Source organism: Canis lupus, chromosome 23, assembly GCF_048164855.1.
Source record: "Canis lupus baileyi chromosome 23, mCanLup2.hap1, whole genome shotgun sequence".
Lineage (NCBI taxonomy): Eukaryota > Metazoa > Chordata > Mammalia > Carnivora > Canidae > Canis > Canis lupus.
Window position 1 is genome coordinate 36434240 of NC_132860.1, and position 21981 is coordinate 36456220.

Consider the following 21981-nt stretch of genomic DNA (forward strand, 5'->3'; position numbering starts at 1 on the left):
AAAGTCTTTGTGGTTTGTTGTAAGAGAAACGTAGAACAAAAGTAAACAATCAGAATGTACAAAAAGGAGACAAAAGGTAAAAAACATGAGATATAGCCACATGATGTTTTTAAATTTATCCATTAACTTAAGACTGACAAAAACTTCTAATAATACAGAAAAATGCTTTATTTTATAATATTGAATAAAGTGTAGTAGGAAATTGTAAATGGAAATGTGGGGACAGTGGGAGTTGGAAACACGTAATTCTCTTAAAGAGCCTAAACTAAGAAGACATGGAAGAAAATGCTGTGGAGAGTAAGGATTGTACGCAGGGTTGGGGTGGGGTGAAGGAAAGCCTTCTGGGAAGTGTTAATAAATGGCACATGCAAAGTTACAGAGCTAAAAGCACATCCCATTCAGGAAGTTTAAAAAGGCTTGAGTAGGAGACAACTTGAAAAAGTAGGCAGATGTTGAGTACAAGTCTAAAATCCGCCAGTGATGGACAGCATGGAGATTAGTACCCTCCCCTACTAAATGCAAAAAAAGTTCAATCATTTTTACTGTTTATTTTTACATTCATTCATTTATTTTATATATATTTACCTAAAACCTACCCTGTATCAGGCCCACAGAGAGGTACTATTTATATACAGTAGTAAGATAAAATGTTCCCTTTGCTAATTGAGCAAAATGTTGTTTGTAAGGAAATTCGATGGCAAGGAGCAGAGACTTGTTTGAGCTAGTGCAGGTGACAGGACATATGTGCATGGGAATTCAGAGAAGCTGAACTGGTGGAAATCCGGTAGAGTGGGATATAGTGAGCTGTATCAACTCTAGAGCTTCCTCATCAACACGATGATACCTTTTCTCTTTGTGCTACTTCCTTCTCCTCTCTCTAGCCGTGACCTTCTTTAACTGTTCATGTTATAAATGTGATAGTCTCTACCATATTGTTCCTGCTGCTCTAATAACACCAAATTGTACATGACTCATGATAGATCCTCTGGTCTCCTTTTTATCGCCTTTTATTACCTATCAGCTTCATTTTTCACTGACAGGTGTTCATTTGAGCTGTCTTTTAATTAAAAATTCCTGAGAGAATTCAATAGACCCAGTTCACTTTTCTGACTAAACCACATTGCTGGGCACTGGCTAGCCTCTGGATTGGTATCCTTTGGGTCAAGTACACGCCCTGTTCATTTGCTGGGGTATAAGCCACCTGACTCTTTTGATTTAGCCCTTCCAGCAGAGATGAAGGCAGGGCACTGTGGTCTGAGGTTAGCTGGGCATTCCACTGGTATTTTTAGATTTGGCCTGATGGGTAATTAATCCATATTTCTGACCAGTACTATTCAAAAATGGTATAGAGAAAGAAAGCAGGGCCATTTCTTTTGGATACAAATTTGAAAACAAAAGAGAAAAGTTTGGATGATAGAAAAATATGGGGAACATCACAAAGGTCCCCAAAAGAAGGTCCAAAGCTTAAATATCTTCCTAGGGTTTCTTTCTATTTACCATGATATTAAAACATAATCTTATGAAACAAAACATTTACCTCTACAATAATCATTTTCTTTCCTCAGAGTCTCCAAGATTATTTATATCTGTAACATCTAAGTCAAAAGTTTCTGGATCTGATAAGATCTTGAGTTTTAAAATTCATACCTACATAAAAATTTCTGAGTATGTTTAGCCAAATCATATCTTCTAAAATAGAATGCAAAATGTTAATTCTACTATATACTTCTGTACGCCAATTTTACATTATTAATACAGAGTCTGTAGGGGAGAAAATTTTTTACACCTTTAACTGAAAGAAAGCTCAGCTTGAGTATAACAGTAGCTCCTAGGAAGAAAGATTAATGTTCGAATGTAATTCTATACTTATCAACAGGAATGATGAGGTAGCTTTAATCAAATCACTTAGATGGATTTTTTTCCCATCGCTTTTCAATGGTCCATTTTCCTCTATTTCATGCAGCTGTTATACCATTTACTCTTCTGGGCCTGTTATTGCAAGCAGGTTATAAAGATTGCCTTATGGCCAGGGAGAAAGGTTAAGACATCCGTAAGAACAAGAGATAACTATAGCACTGCCTTGCTCTTTTTGGAGAGGACTACCCACTAAGAAGCACTTCTGGGATTTTAGAATAAGACATAAACTGAGGTCCTAAATTCCCTTGAGCTGATGCTTCACATTACTTCAAAATTTATACATATTGATCCTTTGTTCCAACCCTATATTTGTATATGTAAATGCATCAGTTACTCCTAGTTCCTAAGAAGGGTCTCACTCCTATTTTCTCCACAAAACCTTCTGAAATATACTTGTAGAATCTTTTTTTTTTTTTAAGATTCTATTTATTTATTCATGAGAGACACAGAAAGAGAGGCAGAGACACAGGCAGAGGGAGAAGCAGGCTCCCTGTGGAGAGCCTGCTGTGGAACTTGATCCCAGGACTCCAGGATCATGCCCTGAGCTAAAGGTGGACACTCAACCACTGACCCACCCGGCCTCCCAATTTTTCTCCTTTCTAAACTTCCATACAGTATATTCTTAATGTCTGCCACTTGGTTTTGTACTCTGATGTATTTTAAATGATAAAAATAACAACTACTTACGTATATCTTGGGAACTTACTAGGGGGGTGGCCCTGTGTTACATATGCTTTATATATTCTACATCCTGTAATTCTCCCATGAATCCTAAAATGTATATAATAGTATTATCTGCAAGGTTTAGCAATACCTTGTCTCTCCTCACATAGCTGACTTGGTTGGGGTGGGGTGGAGGGGACTCTGAACCTAGCTTGTCTGGCTGCAAAGCCTGGATGTGTAATCATTATTTTGTCATTTTTTAAAAAATTCTTTTTTCTAGCATATATTTTCCCTCAAGGGTCTAACTATGTTCTTGGTCATCCTAGCAATTATAGCCTCTATTTTCAAGGCAGTAGAGAATAGAACAAAGAAAGCAAGCTGTGAGTCTGATTGGATTCAAGTTCCAGCCCCATTACTTTAATAAGGCATGTGATCATGGACAACTAGTTTACCTCAAAGCCTCAGTTTATCCTCCTGTTGCAAGAACAGTGCCTACCTCTTAAGGCCTTCTGAGTATTAAGTGAAATGATGCTTGAACGGCACTTAGCACAGTGCCTGACAGGCATTCAGTAAATGCCATGACTATCGTAGGTATTAAGGAAATCTGGCAGTGACCTGGTTTATATGTCCATTTCTAGTCATTTTTGTGGATGCAAAGTCATTCTTAGGAGATGATGATTTCCTCTTATGATTACAAAATTATGATGACAGCCATAGGGTTGTCAGATATAGTATATAAAAATAAAGAATGTTCAATTAAATCTGAATTTTGAGTAAACAATGAGTAATTTTTAATATAAATGTTAATATTGCCTGGGGCATATTTATACTAAAGAATTATTCATTGTTTATTGTTGTTTAAATTCAAATTTAACTAGACATTATTATTTTATTGGCAACCAGCTGGCCCTGTGGCCATTGAGTTCCTGAACACTACCAGTATTCTGTCTTGGGGTATATACATTCACACTGCCGTACAGCATACCTTTTTACTCTGATTCTTTTAGTTTGTTGATTAAGTCATCAAATGTGCTTATTTTTGTACACCCAGTGCTCAACATTATCTCTTATCTGTGCCTGAATTTACATCTATGCCCAAAATCTACAGATAAATACTTAGATAAAATTTTGATCTAGATCAAATTATATGTATTATCATGCTATTTATTTTATTTTATTATGTTTTAAGATTTTATTTATTCTAGAGAGAGGGAGAGAGCATGAGTAGGGGGGAGGGGCAAAGGGAGAGGGAAAGCAGGCTCCTCAATCGATGCGGGGCTCAATCCCAAGACCCTGGGATCATGACCTGAGCCGAAGGCAGACACTTAACCAACTGAGACATTCAGGTGCCCCTGCTTTTATTTTTTAAATTTACAGCTTACAACAGATATCTTTCTAAGCACACATAGCAGCATCTACATTTTCTCTAATAGCTGCAAAGATCCTCTTCATACACTGGTGGTGGTGGTATAAACTGTTGAACCTGTGACCCAGAAATCCCACTTCCAGGAATCTAGCCTATAAAAGTGAGTATAATAGAGGCACATAGAGGGCAGCCCTGGTGGCGTGGCGGTTTAGCGCCGCCTGCAGCCTGGGGCGTGGTCCTGGTAGACCCGGGGTCGAGTCCCAGATTAGACTCCCTGCATGGAGCGTGCTTCTCCCTCTGCCTGTCTCTCTCTCCCTCTCCATGTGTGTTTTACATTAATAAATAAATAAAATCTAAAAAAAATTTTAAAAAAATAGAGGTACGTAAATTATAATTGTCACAAAGTTTGTGAAAACAAAACACTGGAAAAAACATGTATATTCATTAGTATTGAATAGGTATGTAGTATTAAAAATATTGTGTAAGATTTGATGACACAGAAAGATATTCACAACATATAATTAACTTAAAAAAGCAGGTTAAAATAGTACATGCAGTTTAACCCAGTTTTTGTAAACAATACAAAATAAAGTGCGATCCCAATTTTATATAATAGATAATGAGAAAAAAAATTGGAAGCATATACCAGAGAATTTGCTGAATATTATTTTTGGGAAATATGTTCACATAAAATTTTTATTTTCTCTCAATATTACATGTTTTCTAAATGGCTTTTAAAGGACATTAAAAATTGTTCATTGTAGAAGCTGAGGCCAATTTTACGAGAAGCATATCTGTATATGTATATGTATGTTTGGGAAAGTCACTGGAATGTTAATAGTGCTTCCTCTGAGTGGTGGCATTACAGGTAATTTTTATTTCCTTAATTATATTTTCCTGTATTTTTAAATTACTTTTTAAAAATATGTATTTTTTCTATTACAGAGGATTATTAGGGACGTATACTGGGCCTTGTTCAATTCAGCTTCAGAGACTGACATATTTTCAAATAACTCAGAAATTTAAAAAATTCCCATTTTAGGGACAATTTATTATTATTTTTTTTTACTATTGAGCAACTCCTATTTCTATGTGATACCTTGTTACTAATACGGTATTATACAAATGGCAATGCAGCACTATGAATATTTGGTTGTGACAGGATGGCTTAATTGGCATCACCATATTTACTGTTTAAATTTGTCAGAATCTCCAATGTCTTCAGTTATCCAAATATATTCATTTATTAAGAAGATTCCAGTTAAAGTTTATCTACTTCAGGAAATTATGTGCTAGCCAGAATCCTTTTATAGAAATGATGACAATTAAAACTAACAACTGTATTTTTTTTTAACTAATGTATCACTTGTTCATCTAACATCTACTTATGTACTTAGAGAATATATAGAGAAGCTATGAGCATGGTGAAAAAGTATGGGGTTTCAGGCAATAAAACCTGGGTTTGAATACTGTTCTGCTGCTTACTTAGCTATGTGACTGGGGAAGGTACTTAAGTTGTCCAAATCTTGGCTGCCTTATCTAGAAAATGGCTACTTTATAGGACTGCTATGAGATTAAATGAGAGACTCTATGCAAAGCCTTAACGAATCCCCACCATATGATAGGTGCTCAGTCAATAACTAGTTTTATGTACTAATCTAGGTGATGTGGATGATAAAAATCTGATCCAGACGTAGATTCTTTCCTCAAGCACACTGTGTCTTAGAGAGGGTGTGGTGTGTGTGTGTGTGTGTGTGTGTGTGTAATAAAATAGGCCAAAATTGGTTAACTGTAATGGGAGGGAAAGATAGACTGTCTTGGGAATTCAAATTAAGAGGAAATTATATCCAGCAAGGAGAATCCTCTCAGGAGGTACTGGAGCTGGGCCAGTACCAGTGGATAGGATTGAAACACTGAAAATGAAGAGGAAGGTGACTGAGGGAAACATGTTTGGTGAAGCGCAACGCAAGAGAGGGCAGGGTGGCAGGTAAAGCCAGTTAGTTACCTGGTTAGGTTGGTCAGAGCATGGAGATACGAAGTGGGGAAGTGAAATATATTCTGAAAGTATAGTAATGTACAACATATGATCCCATTTATAGGAGAACTTCTGGTTTAATAGACAAACTCTCTCAAGTCTGGGGGGACATTAAGTAGATTCTGTGTATTTGAGGAATTTTACACATATTTAATCTCCTAGGTAGTAACACATTTTAGTGCAGACCAAATTTGAGTCCCAACTCTACTACCTATTAGCTGTGCATATTTAGACAAGCTACTTAATCTTTCTGATTTTCAGTCCTATGCAATTGTGGGAGATGGCACATGACAGAACTATTTTGAAAATGAATAGGAAAAAAGTATCCAAATGACTTCTCAGAATGCTTGACATTGGCAGCACTCAGCCAACATTAATCATACCAGAGTCACCAGACTATTCTCACCATTTCCTAAACCATCTCTCCCTCCCTGTTAAATGCAGTTTTGAGACAATCATTCCAATTGCTCTCCTGTTCATGCTCTGAAGAGTTTTAAATAAGAGAGCTTTCCTTGTATGCTGTTGGCCAAAGTATTTCCAGTAGGTTGAGTAAAAGCACAAATTGCACAGTGATGAGATGACTGGCACTGAGGTCCACCTGGGGAGAAGACTCCTGGCTTATCTGGAGGATCCAGAGATATCCTGACTGGACCAGTATATCCAATGAAAGTGAGAGCTACTTATAAAGGAACTACTGTAATGAATGAAGATATGGCAACAATGAAACCAGATGGAGAAGATTTTTCTTTTTTCTTTTTTCTTTTTTTTAAGACTATCAATAATGGCTGAACCTCCCATCTACTACACCTAAGTAATCCAGAAAAGATTCAGCCAATGGGAGAAATTTAGAACAATATATTCTGATCATAGCTATTTGGTATCTGTGATAGGTCTGTGAGATGACAAACAGCTAGTCCTGACCCTGACATGCATGTAGCCATAAGGATATTGTCTGTTTTGCTATAAGGTGGTAGGTAGCTGTGTATAAAGAACTTAGAATTATTTAACATTCCTATATAAAAACATTTGTTTCACAGAAAAGGGGAATTAGGAAATTTTTCTTTTCTTTTTAAGATTTATTTATTTATGGGGGTGGGTAAAGGGAGAGAGAGTCTGAGCAGACTGTTCACTGAGTGTAGAGTCTGATATGGGGCTCAACCTGATGACCCTGAGATCAGGACCTGAGCCAAAACCAAGAGTTGGATGCTTAACTGACTGAGCCACACAGGTGGCTTTGAAATACTAATTTGTGTTTTGAACACAATATGCTTTTTCCTCCCCAAGACTGTAGCAGATATTCAGACCCTTGTATTTCCTTGTTTCACTGGAGATAGAGGATACAGAAGGGAAAGCAGAATTTCCCAAAGAAACTCTTCCTGGTTTTTGTTCTTCAGAAGTCTGAGCTCCTGAAAGACTGATATTCAAGGAAGAAATTAAGAAGAAAGGCAGGCATGATAGAAGCCTATTATCAGATGTAATTCGATGTAAAGGAAATGCATCATTTTTTACAAAATGTATTTATATAGTAAAATGCGCACCTGCAATAGGTGGTTTCTTAAAGAGCTGGCAGTTTTAATGATAAAATCTGAAGAAATTCTACTTTTCGTAACTTGTTCTTAAGAGCAATACCCTTTCTTTGCACGTTGCCATTAGTACTGTCAGTGCCATCGCTGATTTAGGGTTATCCAATATTTTTATGAAAATTTACACTATGGAAGGCAGCCCAGGTGGCTCAGCGGTTTAGTGCTGCCTTCAGCCCAGGGTGTGATCCTGGAGACCCAGGATCGAGTCCCATGTCAGGCTCCCTGCGTGGAGCCTGCTTTTCCCTCTGCCCCCCCCTCTCTTTTCCCTCTACCCCCCCCATGAATAAATAAATAAGATCTTAAAAAAAAAAAAAAAAGAAAGAAAAATTTACACTATGGGAAAAATCCCTGGCCAAGTTTTCTTCCAATGTGCTCCATTTTGCTTTTTACTCCTGGTCATCTAACTTTTCTGAAGTCAAAGACATAATGAATTTAAGTCAGTGATCTTCAAACCTGCCTGTGCATCAGAATCACCTGTGAGAGCTTGGGTTCTATTTTTAATACTAATGTCTGAACTCTATCTTTGGACACCCAGATTTGGTAGATCTGAGGTGGAGTTCAGGACTCTGAATTACACAACTTTTGCAGGTGACTGATTCGTTGTTAGAGATTGGGACTACACAATTTTAGACAGTAGACCTCTTCTTTTTGAGAAAGGTATGATCTGGCCACATTTCCTAATTGCATTATATCTTTTAATACTGTAGAGTACAAGTATTGTTATAAAAATTTTTGACATAATATTCAGCTGATAAATGTTACGATCTGTATGTAGAGTACAAATATTAATATCCTTTTTTTCAGAGGAAGGTAAGAAATAGTACCTCTCATTATTTCACAATATGTATATAATAGCACAAAGAGAGCACAAAGATAGAATATATATATATATATATATATATATATATATATATACTGAAAGACAAAGGAAATATCACTAAATCCATATAAAATCTAAAAATCTACCTAAGGAAAGTATAAAGATTGTGTAAATCTATGTTTTATTAGGCTAGCTGGAACCATATTTTCCCCTTCATTCACTCTCAAATCTCATCTACCATCTCCAGCCAGCAGTGTTATCATCACCATGGCAGCCAGTCTTACAAGAACCACGGTACCATGGTGCCCAGGACTCAAAGTCAGGGAGAATAATAATAGTAACTAACAATAATAGTAATAATAATAAACAGCTAGCCTGAATGCAGTTTATTTTAGGCCAGGCTCTGTTCAAATGTTCCACATAAATGACTTCATTTCATCCTGATAATAACTCATGGTATAGGCATTGATGGGGAAACAGGCACAGAGAGGTTACATAACTCATCCAAGGTCAAACAGCTAATTAAGTGGTGAATCCAGCATTATTCTGACTCCAAAATCTACGCTCTTTACCAAGGTGCTACCTTGCTGCTGGATTCTGCATTTGTCACTTATTTTCTACTTGTTGTAGCAGAAGCCACAGAATTACTATTATCTCAGATTCCCAGTCTGTTAAACAGACATAGCAAAACTCTGTCCATTTCATGTGGAATTATAAGAACAAAATGAGAAATAGGAAAGTGCAATACTAGGCAGCTATAAGAGTTTGCTAATACTATTATAAATTCAGAGCAAGGCCTCCCATAATTGGCTTTGAAATCTCTGGCTATCACATTTACTTCAGCTGTTTCATTCTGCCTTCATCCTGTCTCAAGATGGTAAATGAAACTTTAGAAAAAGATTAGGGGGATAAAAAAACATAAAGCAAAATATCAGATGACAAGGGATCAGGTGACAGTATTTCCATTAGGACAGTCTACATGAGAAAGGACTTACATTGTTCTACTTCAAGGTCAATCTAATTTAAAAACATCGAGGAGGTTGATATTTAAATCTTTACACAAGGACACATATATTCACAGGGTCTCCTAAGCTCTTTCAGCGAGGGCTTAAAATGTTCATTAAGGCAACCATATGGGGTCTGGTGTTATAGCTGGAATGATAGACATTAAGGACTGAACCCCTGCTTGGAACTGCACAATCAAGGAGGCCTCACTTCTCCCTGAGAAATGCTGATTGCCTCCTCCAAATAGGTTATAAGTGTTGCTGGATGGGGGCCATGATGCAAAACTTTAGTTCTACCTTCTTGGACAGAAACAACAACTAAGACTAACTTGAAGCACAGAGGAGATTCAAGAAATCTTAAAGCTAATAACGCTACCTGTGCAGTGCAGCAACAACAGCCAGACTCTGGAGTTAGTTGGAATCCTGATTCTGTACTATACTAGTTACATGACCTTTAATAGCACAAAGATAGAGATTCTGAAGCCAGACTTACTTTGCTTGGACTCCAGCTTTGCTAATTACCAGATCCCCACTGCTTAATCAGCATCTCGCTTGGTTGCCTTGTAGACATTGCACCTTTAACACTTCCCAGAACAACTCTTGATGTTTGCCCCTTCACAGGCTTCCCGTTCTTAGTAATGAAAGCTCTCTTCTGCTGTTGCTCAGGCTATGAACCTTAGGGTAGCACCCCCACAGTGTAAAGAAGCTCTATTTTCTTCTGGCTTGCATTAGTTCTGACAAGAAGTCTATTTTTATTATGCTCCTCTCTTTACAATATCTTGGGGCTAGGTTGAGAGTCTTAGACTAATATGATTTATAATTTTCATCAAATGTCAAGAAATTTGGACTACTTGGTACTGCAAGGTCTGCTTTTTTTCTGGTGCCACATAAATCACTAGAATTTTTTTTTCTTTAATCTTTCTGCATTTTATTTGAATATATTCTACTGCTATGCCTTAGAGTTCACAATTCTTTCTTCCCCATAGTGGACTGTGATACTAATTTCCCTTCAGATACTATTTTTTCATCACTAAATGCGTAATATGGGTTTATTTCAGATCCTTCATTTCTCTCCTCTTCATTCACATTTCTTTTCCTACTCTTTTTGGAAGATTGGCTATACTTATAATAACTTTTAACCTTCTTGTCTGTCAGTTCCATCATCTCTATCATTTTTGGGTCTGTTTCTGTTGCTTGAATTTTCTGTTGATTATGGGTCACATTTTCCTATGGAAAGGCAGGTTGGGGACAAACATCAAGAGCTTGCTTTTGGCAATATTAAAGGTTTGATGTCTATAAGGCAACCAGGTGAGGTGCTAATTAGTCAGTGAGGGGCTAGGCATTTATCTTAAAGAACTATGCCATTAAGAGATGGAGTCAGAAAGATCATATAAGCATTATCTGTAATAAGCAAATCTGAGAAACAACTGAAAGGTCCTACAATAGGAAATAATTATGGTTTTTCTTTATTAAATAGCTGCTGAAAATATGTTTTTGAAGACTATTTAAAGACATGAGAAAATCTGGAAGATATAATGTTAAATTAAAACAGAAAAAAAGGCCCAGTGTACACAGTGTGGTCCAAATTTTATAAACACACATACAGTCATAGAAAAAAAACTTAAAGAAAGTATATTAAATATTACTATCTTTCTGCTATGAGATAGTAATTTTCGTTAGTTTTTCTTTACATTTATTTTACAATTGTCCTACAAATACATATTACTTTTATAATTAAGGAAAATAATAAGAACTTAGGAGAAAAACAAAGAGTGGTGTAAGACAATAGAAGGGGCAAAGAGTAGCTATCCAGATGGAAAAGGATGTCTAGGGAAAATGTATGAAGGCAGTGTTTTTAAATGTTTTTTTTTTTTTTTTTTTACTCAGATATAACTTACTTCATTATTTAGATTAATTTAGATTACCTAGAAGCAAAAAGGGAATGATGCAACCCAGAATTCACGTAATTTTATAAATCAATGATAAATAAGAATGTTAACTCTTGGGGCAGCTCAGTGGGTTAAGCATCTGTCTTTGGCTTAGGTCATGATCCTGGGGTCCTGGGATTGAGCCCTCACATTGGGCTCCCTGCTCAGTGGGGAGTCTGCTTCTCCCTCTCCCTCTGCCCCTTCCTCTACTTGTGCTCGCTCATGTGTGTGCTCACTCTCTCAAATAAATAAATACAATCTCAAAGAAAAAGAATATAAGTTTTTGGAATGCAAGAATTGTATCCCATTATCCCATAATTTTCTTGCATTTCATTAAGGCAATCATTAATATTAAAATGGTAACGTCACTGACAGTAGCTTATGATACATGAGATGGCAGGAAGTCATTCAGAGATTTCAATGCTGGCCTGGATAATTTACAAAATATACACCTAGATGTGGACAATTAGGGATCAGCTGTCTTCTGTCTACTATTACTTTACTGACACATGGATATGGAAATAAACTCCTAGAGAAAGAGGCCACATCTACATGTCTTAAGTCATAATATATACTCCTTTTCAATATCATACAGATAAAGATCAGAAATAAGCAGCATACTGTGTTGGTGATAGTAGTTTAAAATGTAAAAGGACTGGGGTCAACTAATAGTTGATTGCTTCTACAAGGGTCCCTCCAAAATTCTCCATTGTCCATCATTAATCTTTTTTTCTTTTTGCTTCAAATAGGCCTTTGCCAAGGATGAACTAAAAAAATATAATGTAGCATTGATTAAATAGCTATCTATATGTATTTTACATTTATAATAATAATAGCTATAGATGTGTAATAACCATCTTCCATAAAATTATAAAACCTAGAACTATGTGTTTATGTCTGGCTGATTTATTAGGTATAAGAAATAATAAACATCTATAAAACACATCTATAAAATCATCATTACTGTTTCATTTTTCCTAATATTAAATTCATTTCCCTGATAGCAAACTGAAGCTTAACATGTTTTCTAATACATATTTGGATATCTTCCTTTAATTAAGATTTGTCATCTTCCTCATTAGCATACCCACTCGTTCTATTTCTAGCAGGACATCACTATCAATCATGCCTCATGGCTGATGTAAGTAAACTTAAAATGGTTATGTGGAGCCACCATCAATAAAGAGAAAGCTCCCCTCAAGGCTCCACTTGATGGTTTATCTTCCATCTGTCTCACTAATTTGCCTCACTCTCCCCTTCCCATCACTATACTTTGCTTCAAAAAGAGGTGTACGTAAAAATAGCAGGCTCCATGTCTGAGGAGCCAGGCATGAGGCACAGAACAAAAGAGATTACTCAGAGACATTGCTGATGAATCTTTCATTTGGTTAAGTTTTATAATGCACTTTATAAAGCCTGCAAGGAGTCTGATACCACATTCCACAGAATTTCTTTTAAGGGAAAAGCTACATGGCATTAATTGGTGAGAGCTACCATGAATAAAAAAAGGGCAAAGTCAATAAGTTATCTAGAGAATAATTGTATTTAGCAACAGAAGCCAGATTGATGGATTGGTTTTTGTTGTTTCTCTTTGTTGTTTTATCATTTGTGGTTCCCTGAATCCTAGATTAGATTTTCAATGCAGGTGGTACTAGATATTCACTGTAGTCATAAAAATGAAGATCCCTACTAAAGCACTCCAACTGTGAGACTTTCTGTAGTAAAATGTTCTAATATGCTCTGCAAGATAAATTGAAAAAAAAAAAAAAGTACACATAGTTAACTTTGAGAAGCTACATATGGTTGTTGGCTACATTTCATTCTATGGAGGATGTTTACCAAACGATTCTATTTGTAGTGTTAATCTGAAAATCATTGTTTTAAATAGTATTGATATTCTCTAACCTTTATTGAAAGCTTTTTTTTTTTTTTATAAATCTTAAGAGGTATTATTCTGCTTCTTTTATAAATGAGCAAACTGAAGCAAAGGGTGATTACATAATTTACCCAAGGTCACAGAGCTAGGAAGTGGTCAAGGTGGGACCCTGAGCAGGGTGGCTCCAAGGCTAATCTCTCAGCTATACAGATGCAAATTCTAAAGGGGGGTCAGTTGTCTGTATGGGGCACACCAGTTCTTTCTGTTATACTTGGTTAAAGATGAGTAAGAAAAGATTCCTTTTCTGTATCTGAAGAAAGAATTTCCAGTTCATCCAGAAAGGATTTTAAGTCATCAAATACAAGTTAAAAAGTAGAGAGGCTACACTATACTCAGACTTTACTCTGAGGCAAGTCTTGTCTGATCCTTTTTTTTTTTTTTTTTTAAATTCATAAGAGACACAGAGACATATGCAGGGAGCCTGACCTGATGCGGTGGGGGGGGCGGACTCAATCCCAGAACCCTGGGATCAGGGCCTGAGCAAAAGGCTGACACTCAACCACTAAGCCACCGAGGTGCCCATCGTCTGATCCTTTAAGAAGCCTGTCCTTAACAGGGACCACAAATCCTGAGCCATCACTAAAGGGCTGTTTCTATAATACAAAATTAATAACTGACAAGTCTGTGTAAGTCAGCTCAGTGCTTCTTAAATTTGGGTACTCATATGTACCTTGGGGTTTACCAAGGAACCAAGTATCCCCAGAAAAAAAATCTTTCTGGTGTGTTGATTTCACTTTAACATTTTGGATAATATAATTTAATTTGTAATCAAAATGTTTTTACATTAAAGCAAACAAAGATATTTCCTAAACTTGTATGAGAAAACGTAAGATTTTATGTGTTTCATGCTTGGACAGAAAGCTTCATTCGTGTTCTATCCCAGATCCTAAGGACATGTGGATAGAAACATTTGAAAATTAACCTTTATCCATTTCTGATCCACTGAGTTAAACATCAAGGGGAAAAAAGAAAGTACCAGCAGTGGCAAACTTACACTCTCCTGAAAGATTACTCTATAGGTGATAAAAAATGTAGAAATGGTCAGTAGTAAATTAGTCCAGTTAAAGCATGCCTGCTCCTCATGTAAAACATTGGTTATTGAATCTAGCTCTAAAATAGAGCTCAGGGGACATTCTTCTTATGGACGGCTCCTTCTTCCCCTAGTCCTAGCTGGCGTAACCTCTCCCTCATTTCTTCAATGGCCCCTCTACTTCTCCACACTGCAGAGAGGTTTTCCTCTAATATAAATCAGATAAGTTTATTCTCCTGGTTAGTATTCCTTAATGGATTCTCAGGGTACTCAAGATCAGACCTATACTTCTTCATCATTACCTACAGAGTCCTGTGTCATGTGGCTCCTGACACTTTCTCCAATCTAATTTTCTGCCATGTTCCCTTTGGCTCATCTTTTCTATAACATACTTGTGCCTCAGTGACTGGCTTTACTATTCCCTCTTCCTGGAATGTTCTTTTTTTTTTTTTAGATTTTATTTATTTACTCATGAGAGACAGAGAGAGAGAGAGAGAGAGAGAGGCAGAGACATGGCAGAGGGAGAAGCAGGCTCCATGCAGGGAGCCCAACGTGGGACTCGATCCCGGGTCCTGGGGCTGGTAATTTAAGTAAAGTCCCAGTAATTTACCTGGGACTGGTAAATTAAGTCCCAGGTAAATTTACTGGTAAATTAAATTACTGGTAATTTAAGTAAAGTCCCAGTAATTTACCTGGGACTGGTAAATTAAAGTCTCAGTAATTTACCTGGGACTAGTAAATTAAGTCCCCAGCTATTGAAAGCCCAGGCCCTGGGCTGAAGGCAGTGCGAAACCACTGAGCCACCTGGGCTGCCTGAATGTTCTTTCTCTGATCTTTATATCACCACTTTTTCTTGTTATTCAGGTCCCAGCTCAAATGCTATCTCCTCTGAGAGGCCCCTCCTGGTTATCCTACATAAGATTATTCTCTTTCCCAATCTCTATCATATTATTCTATTTTTTCCTTGTAGTAATTACTAATATCTGAACTTACCTCATTTATCTATGTATCTCTTACTTGATGCACTAGAATGCAAACTCCATGAGGACAGGGAACTTGTTTGGTTTGCTCACTATTGTAACTTTATTGCTAATAATCATGCTTGACATATATATGGTAGAAGCTGAATGTTCATTGAATGAATAAACTGAGTGAAAGAAAAAGACGACTGGAATACATTTTAGGTACCATATTCAGTAAGCTAATGTTCTATAATTTAGGAAGACGAGAGTAGAGGTAGACTCTAGTCTGATAGACTCATATCTATTTAGTAAATAAAAAAGTTAAACTGGTGAATATCTGAGTCATTCATTTGGAATTATTATTAGTCAGTCATTTTGGAATTACTCTAGAAAATTTCTGGAGATTCAAGAAAAATTTTTCGAGACTTCATTTAGCTTACACTCTTTAAGCAACCAAATTATGTGAGGGAACATTATGTCGAGCCAATCAGAAGGACACCTGGGTATACTAAGATCAGGGCCAGGTGAACTTGGTTTTTCTCACTGGGACATATGTGGCTCAAAGCTATAATTTAGGTCCCTGGCTCTCATGATGATATCTATCACATTTGTAACTTGGTAAATTAAGTCCCCAGCTATTGAAGGAGCAGTTATACATTGCATCTCAAAGTTTTTTGGTTTCATTTCAGTATTGATTTGTGTATCCTGAGAATATTGAGCCAGATGGTAAGCTGTGGTTTGCATCTCTCCTGGGTGACCAGGTTACCCCTTGGCCCAGTAGAGGTGGAATCAATAGTAGGTAATATACGAAGTGGGTACTGCTCACAGGTGATCCTCGATTGTTCATGGTTTTCATAATTCTTACCTTCTTACTCCATCCCAAAACAACAACAATAACAGCAAAAGTGAACAGAGCTCAGAGAAGTAGAATGAGCACTAGACTTGGTATTTGAAGACATAGGTTCTGTATCTGATTCTAATACAAGTTACGGGACTTAGGGATAGCCAACAAATCATTCTGGGCTTGTGTTCCTTACCCATCAGAAGGAGGAAGATTAGACTCTAGATTCATTACTGGCCCTTCCAATTCTGAGAGACTATAATTCTTTGAGCCAAAAACACATCTCAGCATCACAGTGATAGTTTTCCAAAATAATTTACCAACAATATAAGACCAGGTATCTACATCACAATGAACACTGATTTATTTATAGGGTACTCAACAGACTTTCTATTAAGAAAATTTTAGCCAAGGCCTTTTTATTTGTGCTTTCTCTAAATCAACAGGAAACAAAATTTCCCAGTTTACTCAGGTATACATTTCCTCAAAAAGTTAGAAAGGGCTAAAAAAAAAAAAAAAAAAAAAAAAAATACAGCTAGGTTAGTGTAGCATTTTTTTTCTAACAAAACTTCCCTTAAAAAGTTCTTACTATATCTTCCCCACAAAAATGAATATGATTCAGGAAAATAGAGAAATGTTTTTTTACAATATATTACAAAACTCCATTTAAGGAGTTTGGTTGTTGGAAGGTTCCTATTTCACAGAAATGTTTCCCCATTAGCCCAAGTCCCATCATTAGAGATCAATTACTTGATTTACTATTTCAGGAAAATTCAAAGTAGGCCTCAAACATAAGCTTCTGATAATAATACGTTTATCTAGACCTTTAAAAATGGAAACTTTAACACATATTACCACACTGAAATTTCACAATTCTGTGAGGAAATTAGAAGACCTTTTATCCCAAATTTATAGATGCAAAAATCAAGACTCACAGAGATTAAATGGCTTTTTCAGGGTCATTACATGCTAAGGTGGTAGGAGCAGGACTAGAAACCAATCTCCTGATATAAACGTAATCCTGTTGATCCAACATTTCTCTATGGAAACTGAATTTATAAAATGGGACATGAGGTGTGATGTGAGGATGAAGCCTGGGAACACAAACCTGAATTCAAATTTTGATTCTGCTATTTGCTTGCTGTATGATATGAGGCAATTTGTTAAACTCTGAGCATTTTTGTTATTTATAAAGATCAAGAATAATAATATAATATAAATAAGGGGAATCATACATGTTAAAAGACTTTGTGGTAACAGTATATAGTAGTGATCCTTTTGTTTTTACTATTGAATATATTCTAAGTTTTACAAGTAGGTTGCATATGACAGAAAGGATAGGAATACAGAGATTACTTAAAGGTAGGAACCACTCTCTTTTACCAGTCTAATTTTTCAAGCTGTTGCTTCATCTTATTCCATTTCACATTCTTCTACGAATCTGCATGTGTTATCCTCTACCATGAATATCCTTCCTCATCCCTTGACTTTCTGATCAACACCTACACATTTTTTTTCAAACTGAAACTTACAAGTTATCTCCTCTTTAAAACTTTCTTTGATTCTATAGGCTTTTCCTTTGGTATTCATATAAAGCTGAAATTCATTTACAAATATTTACTAGGTAACTCTTGTGGTGTGAAAGAACTCTGCTAGGGTGGCACCAGAGCACTTCCTAGAGTGGACCTAATTGTTTGTTGCTGTTTCTAGTTGCCATACTTTGACATTTTACAGACCTTTTACTTTTAAAAGATGAGAACTGATATAAATTTGCTCACATTTCATTTTTCAAGTAAGGGTATAGTAAGGTAAATATCTACCATTTACTACCATACACAAAAAAATGAAAAATGACATTTTGATATGAACATATATAACCTCAGAATTGAAAAAAAATAATAGATTAGCCTTTTTAGAAAATTTCACAAAGGGGGTCTGCATAATCAGGGGATAGGCATTGAAGGATCCACGCTGGTTTACCTATATTTTTGTCCCAGTTTAATAGTTCTTAGAGCTGTCGTTTCTTACTCAATTTTTCATTCCTACTGCAATTCCTGCTGTCTAGTAGGAAGTGTCCAATAAATATTGATGAACAAGGCAATGAATTTGCCTTTGAGCAAATACCTTTGAGATCCATGGCAGTGCCTACAGCATAGACCCCTGTGAGAGGACAAAGCAATGGTGAGAGTGGGAGAGGGGTGTGTGTGTGTTAAAACTGATATAATTCACAAGTTTGCCTGGCGCCAGACATTCAGAAGATTCTACGGAGAGTTCTTAGAAAAATTGTCCTGCCAGAGAATAAGGGAGGAGGAGGTGGGACAAGAACTACACCACAATACCAAGGCACAACCCTATAGGAATAGGTGGACTCTATTCTTAGGACACCATCTGTTCAAACATTCCTTGTGACATTATAACAAGTATAGTTTCTGTAAATAGATAACATTCATTTAATATTCATGATGTGTCAGGCTCTGTTACAAGTTCTTTGCATATATTATGTCACTCAAACATTACAACAACCTGTTAAGAAAAATTTGATTGCTATTCCCATTATATAGATGAAGAAGTAGGCTTGTGGTGGTTAAATAAATTTCTGGCAGTCATATAACCAGTGGTAGAAATAGGTCTCAACTCTGATCTAATCTAACTGCCTTTAGAGCTTACTGAAATTCTTGGGTCTCTTTAGAGGTATGTATTTCTGTGATGAACAGTTTTATATGACTTGGTTTTCATTTTTAAAATGAGAAAATTAAAACGTTTCTTCTTAGCCAGGATTTTGTATCTGGCAGGGCACCCACAGTTTTTCTACTTAAAGGCTGTGTGACTATAAGCAAGTTACTTAACATCTTTGAACTTCAGTTTCTCATCTATAAAATAGGGATGACAGCCTGCGTTTTCAGGAGAATTAAATGAATAGGGTATGTAAAACAGCTAGCAAAGGGCCTGGATTATGAAGGGGATTTAATCAATTTTAATTCCATGTGGGGTCTAGTAAGATAAAACGACATTTTCGAATTAAAATCATATCAAATATTAGTGATAGAATGAAAGCAAATAGATCATTGCTCTGGTGAATAAAGGTGCCTATATTTACACAATGTTTTAGAGAGCCATGAGGATTATCTTTGCTGCAGCCCTCATTTTAATTAAGAGCATAGAGATTAGATGTTTCAGCATAGGAAGAAGTTTATATTTGATTTATACCACAGATGCACATTTGCAGCATCTAAACATTCCATTCCTTGGCTAAAGATGTAACAAGCTACTTCAGCAAACCTGAAATTGCAAAATAAATGGAAAATGCTTAATCATTTAAAAAGAAATAGCAAAGGAATGAAAAGACCAAAGCCGGCATGGATACCGGTGAGGGAAGTTAAGAGGCAGGAAGCCTCCTCTATTTTTTAAAGGCTGACAAATGGCTTCATTAGACAGGCAGGATATTAAACCGAAAGGGTCCATCTCTGTCCTTTTTACACACAAACACTTTCAAAAAAACTGTGTACATATTTATATGCAATCTCATTTCAGGTAAAAGTACTGCTCATGGAGAACAGCAAATTGTAGGGCAATTTCTAAAATATGAACTTGCTTTGTAAAAACAATCAAAGCCCCTCCATATCTGTCTGAACTAATATGAGTTTATATGAACATGCAGAAAGTATGAAAGATTCATGCCAGGATGTTACATTGGTAACCTCAAGAGAGTTGCTCTGGCAGGAGTCTGGGAGAGGGTTTTGTTTCTTGAACAGTTTCATTCACCAAATGCAATGGGCATACATTACTTTGGAACAAAAACATTTAAAGACAAAAAAATTTACATTTATTCTTATTTCTTCCCTTATTTATTCATTGATTTATTCATTATCCAACATTTATTGAATCCTTAATGGTGACAATTAAGTCAAGGATGTTTCTGCTATGTGAACTGTCACACCCGCCTCAGAGGTGTGCCGCCTAAACTTGGTTTTACTTCATGGCATTAGTAATGTGGTTCTGTGCTCTATCCTAAAATCCTGTCCTATTTCCCTTTGGAATTAACAGCATATATTAAACTCAAACCATTTGCAGTTAATGCCACCTCTTTTCTTTCTACTTATAGCTATTGCACTAAAGGAAGGGTTGACTCACTTCCGAACTCCTTTGAATTGTGGGTAGCCATTGGTATCAAAAACATGAAATTTAGAGTCTAAAGACAAAAGTTTCCGTCCTAACTTCTTCCCTAAGCAGAGATGTCATGTGAGGTTCCTTATTTGAACCTCAGGATCAGCTTCTCTAAAGTTACCTCTCTTATAAAATGGCTGTTGAGCTCAAATGACAACATGTTTGAAAGTCTTAATAAATTGTAAAGTGATGAGTATGTGTATAGTACCACTTCTCACAAAAAAATTAGTGATTTTGATTCCAAATGACACATGATTATAAGAATTTGCAGATTTCCCCTGGAAACAAGACTGTATAAGTTTGAATGGTGCTCAGAAACTTTAACCCCAAAAGCAATGCCTGACATGTTAGGCAAATGCAGTTTCTTCCCAGTAACCATCATGAGCCCAATTTAACCATTAAGCATATCTGACCTGGTGTAATCGTCTTCAACAAGCATGTGCTTTGGAATTGGTGAGTATCTTCCTGGAGAGATGGGCGGCAGGGAAGTTTTATATTCTAAAGTTCCATTGTTGCCAGAGAGTAGATGGTTTTCCATTGGTGGAGAATAAGCTAAGGGGTGAAAAAAAAAGAAAGGAGAAGAAACCTGTTATGTGGGTGATTCAATGTGTCATGCTATCGTTCTGTTAAAAATAGGAAGACTTTCCTATATGCTGAGGATTTTCTGGTCTCCCAAGAGGGAGGAGTTACTGTTTGTTTGCATTTAATATACACAAGCACATGGTGACCTTTAGGATTGGAAAGATATAATAACATTTATATCTATAAACCCAGTTCATATAATTAGGTGAGGAGAAGAATTGGAGGAGAGACCCAGACCATGCATTTTCAGAAAGATGATTAATTTTCTTTTGTTCTTTTTTTGTGATGATTAATTTTCTATTGAAATAAAAATGTTAGCTTTGTAATTGCAGAGCTCACATTCTTTTCATATAATTAATATTCAATCATCAAATCTAGGTTTCTAGGAGCAAGTTCTTGTATAAGACTTTAATCTCAAAGTATGCTGTACTCCCATCCCAGAAAGGCCAAGGACTCTGGCCTTTCTTTTCTAATCCTCCACAGTACTTCATCTCCTTCTTAAATGACTGAAAGCCCCTCCTGCCTGAGTCTCCTGCCTTCCACCCCTCTCTAGAAATCCATTTTATACTTTGAAAAATCCAACTCTGATAAAGCTGTTCCCTTGCTTAAGTCTCTCCATTGCTGCTACTGTGAATATAAACTTCCGTTTGTCATTCTTACAAGATTGATCCATTTTAACATTCTGCTGACACATATCCTACAATCCTCAAAGACAATTCTTTCCAACATTTGTACTTTCATCAGTTACCTAGAATTTCTGTCTCCTAACACGTCTCTGATACTGAAATTTTATCTATTCTTTAAGAAACAATTCAAATGCCACACTTCCCATTAATAGTTTTATGATCTTCCAAAGACAGGTAGTACACCTCTCCTGTGAGTACCCAAAGCACATTTATTTTTACCATTCCCATGTCAGGTACATCTGTCTTACATTGCCAAGTATTGCTGCTATTCATATATTTGAATTAGCCTTCCTTCCAATAAAGGCCAGGATTGCATTTCCTATGTATCCCATATATTACCTTACAAAGTGTCTTACACATATTGAGGCTACTCAATATATATATTTTTAATTGAATAGCAAGCTTTATTTATGTGCTTTTATCTCTTTAACACTGACCTTATTTACCCTTCATGAAGTAGCTCA

General features: G+C 36.3%; 1 protein-coding gene across 30 annotated transcripts in view; it reads right to left on the reverse strand.

The window, feature by feature from the left end:
* The window catches only part of DLG2 (discs large MAGUK scaffold protein 2), a 1975849-nt gene that overhangs the window by 449355 nt on the left and 1504513 nt on the right, over nt 1-21981 (reverse strand). For all 30 annotated transcript variants that reach the window (XM_072794850.1, XM_072794842.1, XM_072794854.1 and 27 more), the window contains one exon: nt 20663-20801. In XM_072794850.1, coding sequence (XP_072650951.1) covers nt 20663-20801 — 139 coding nt within the window. The remainder of the gene's footprint in view (nt 1-20662; nt 20802-21981) is intronic.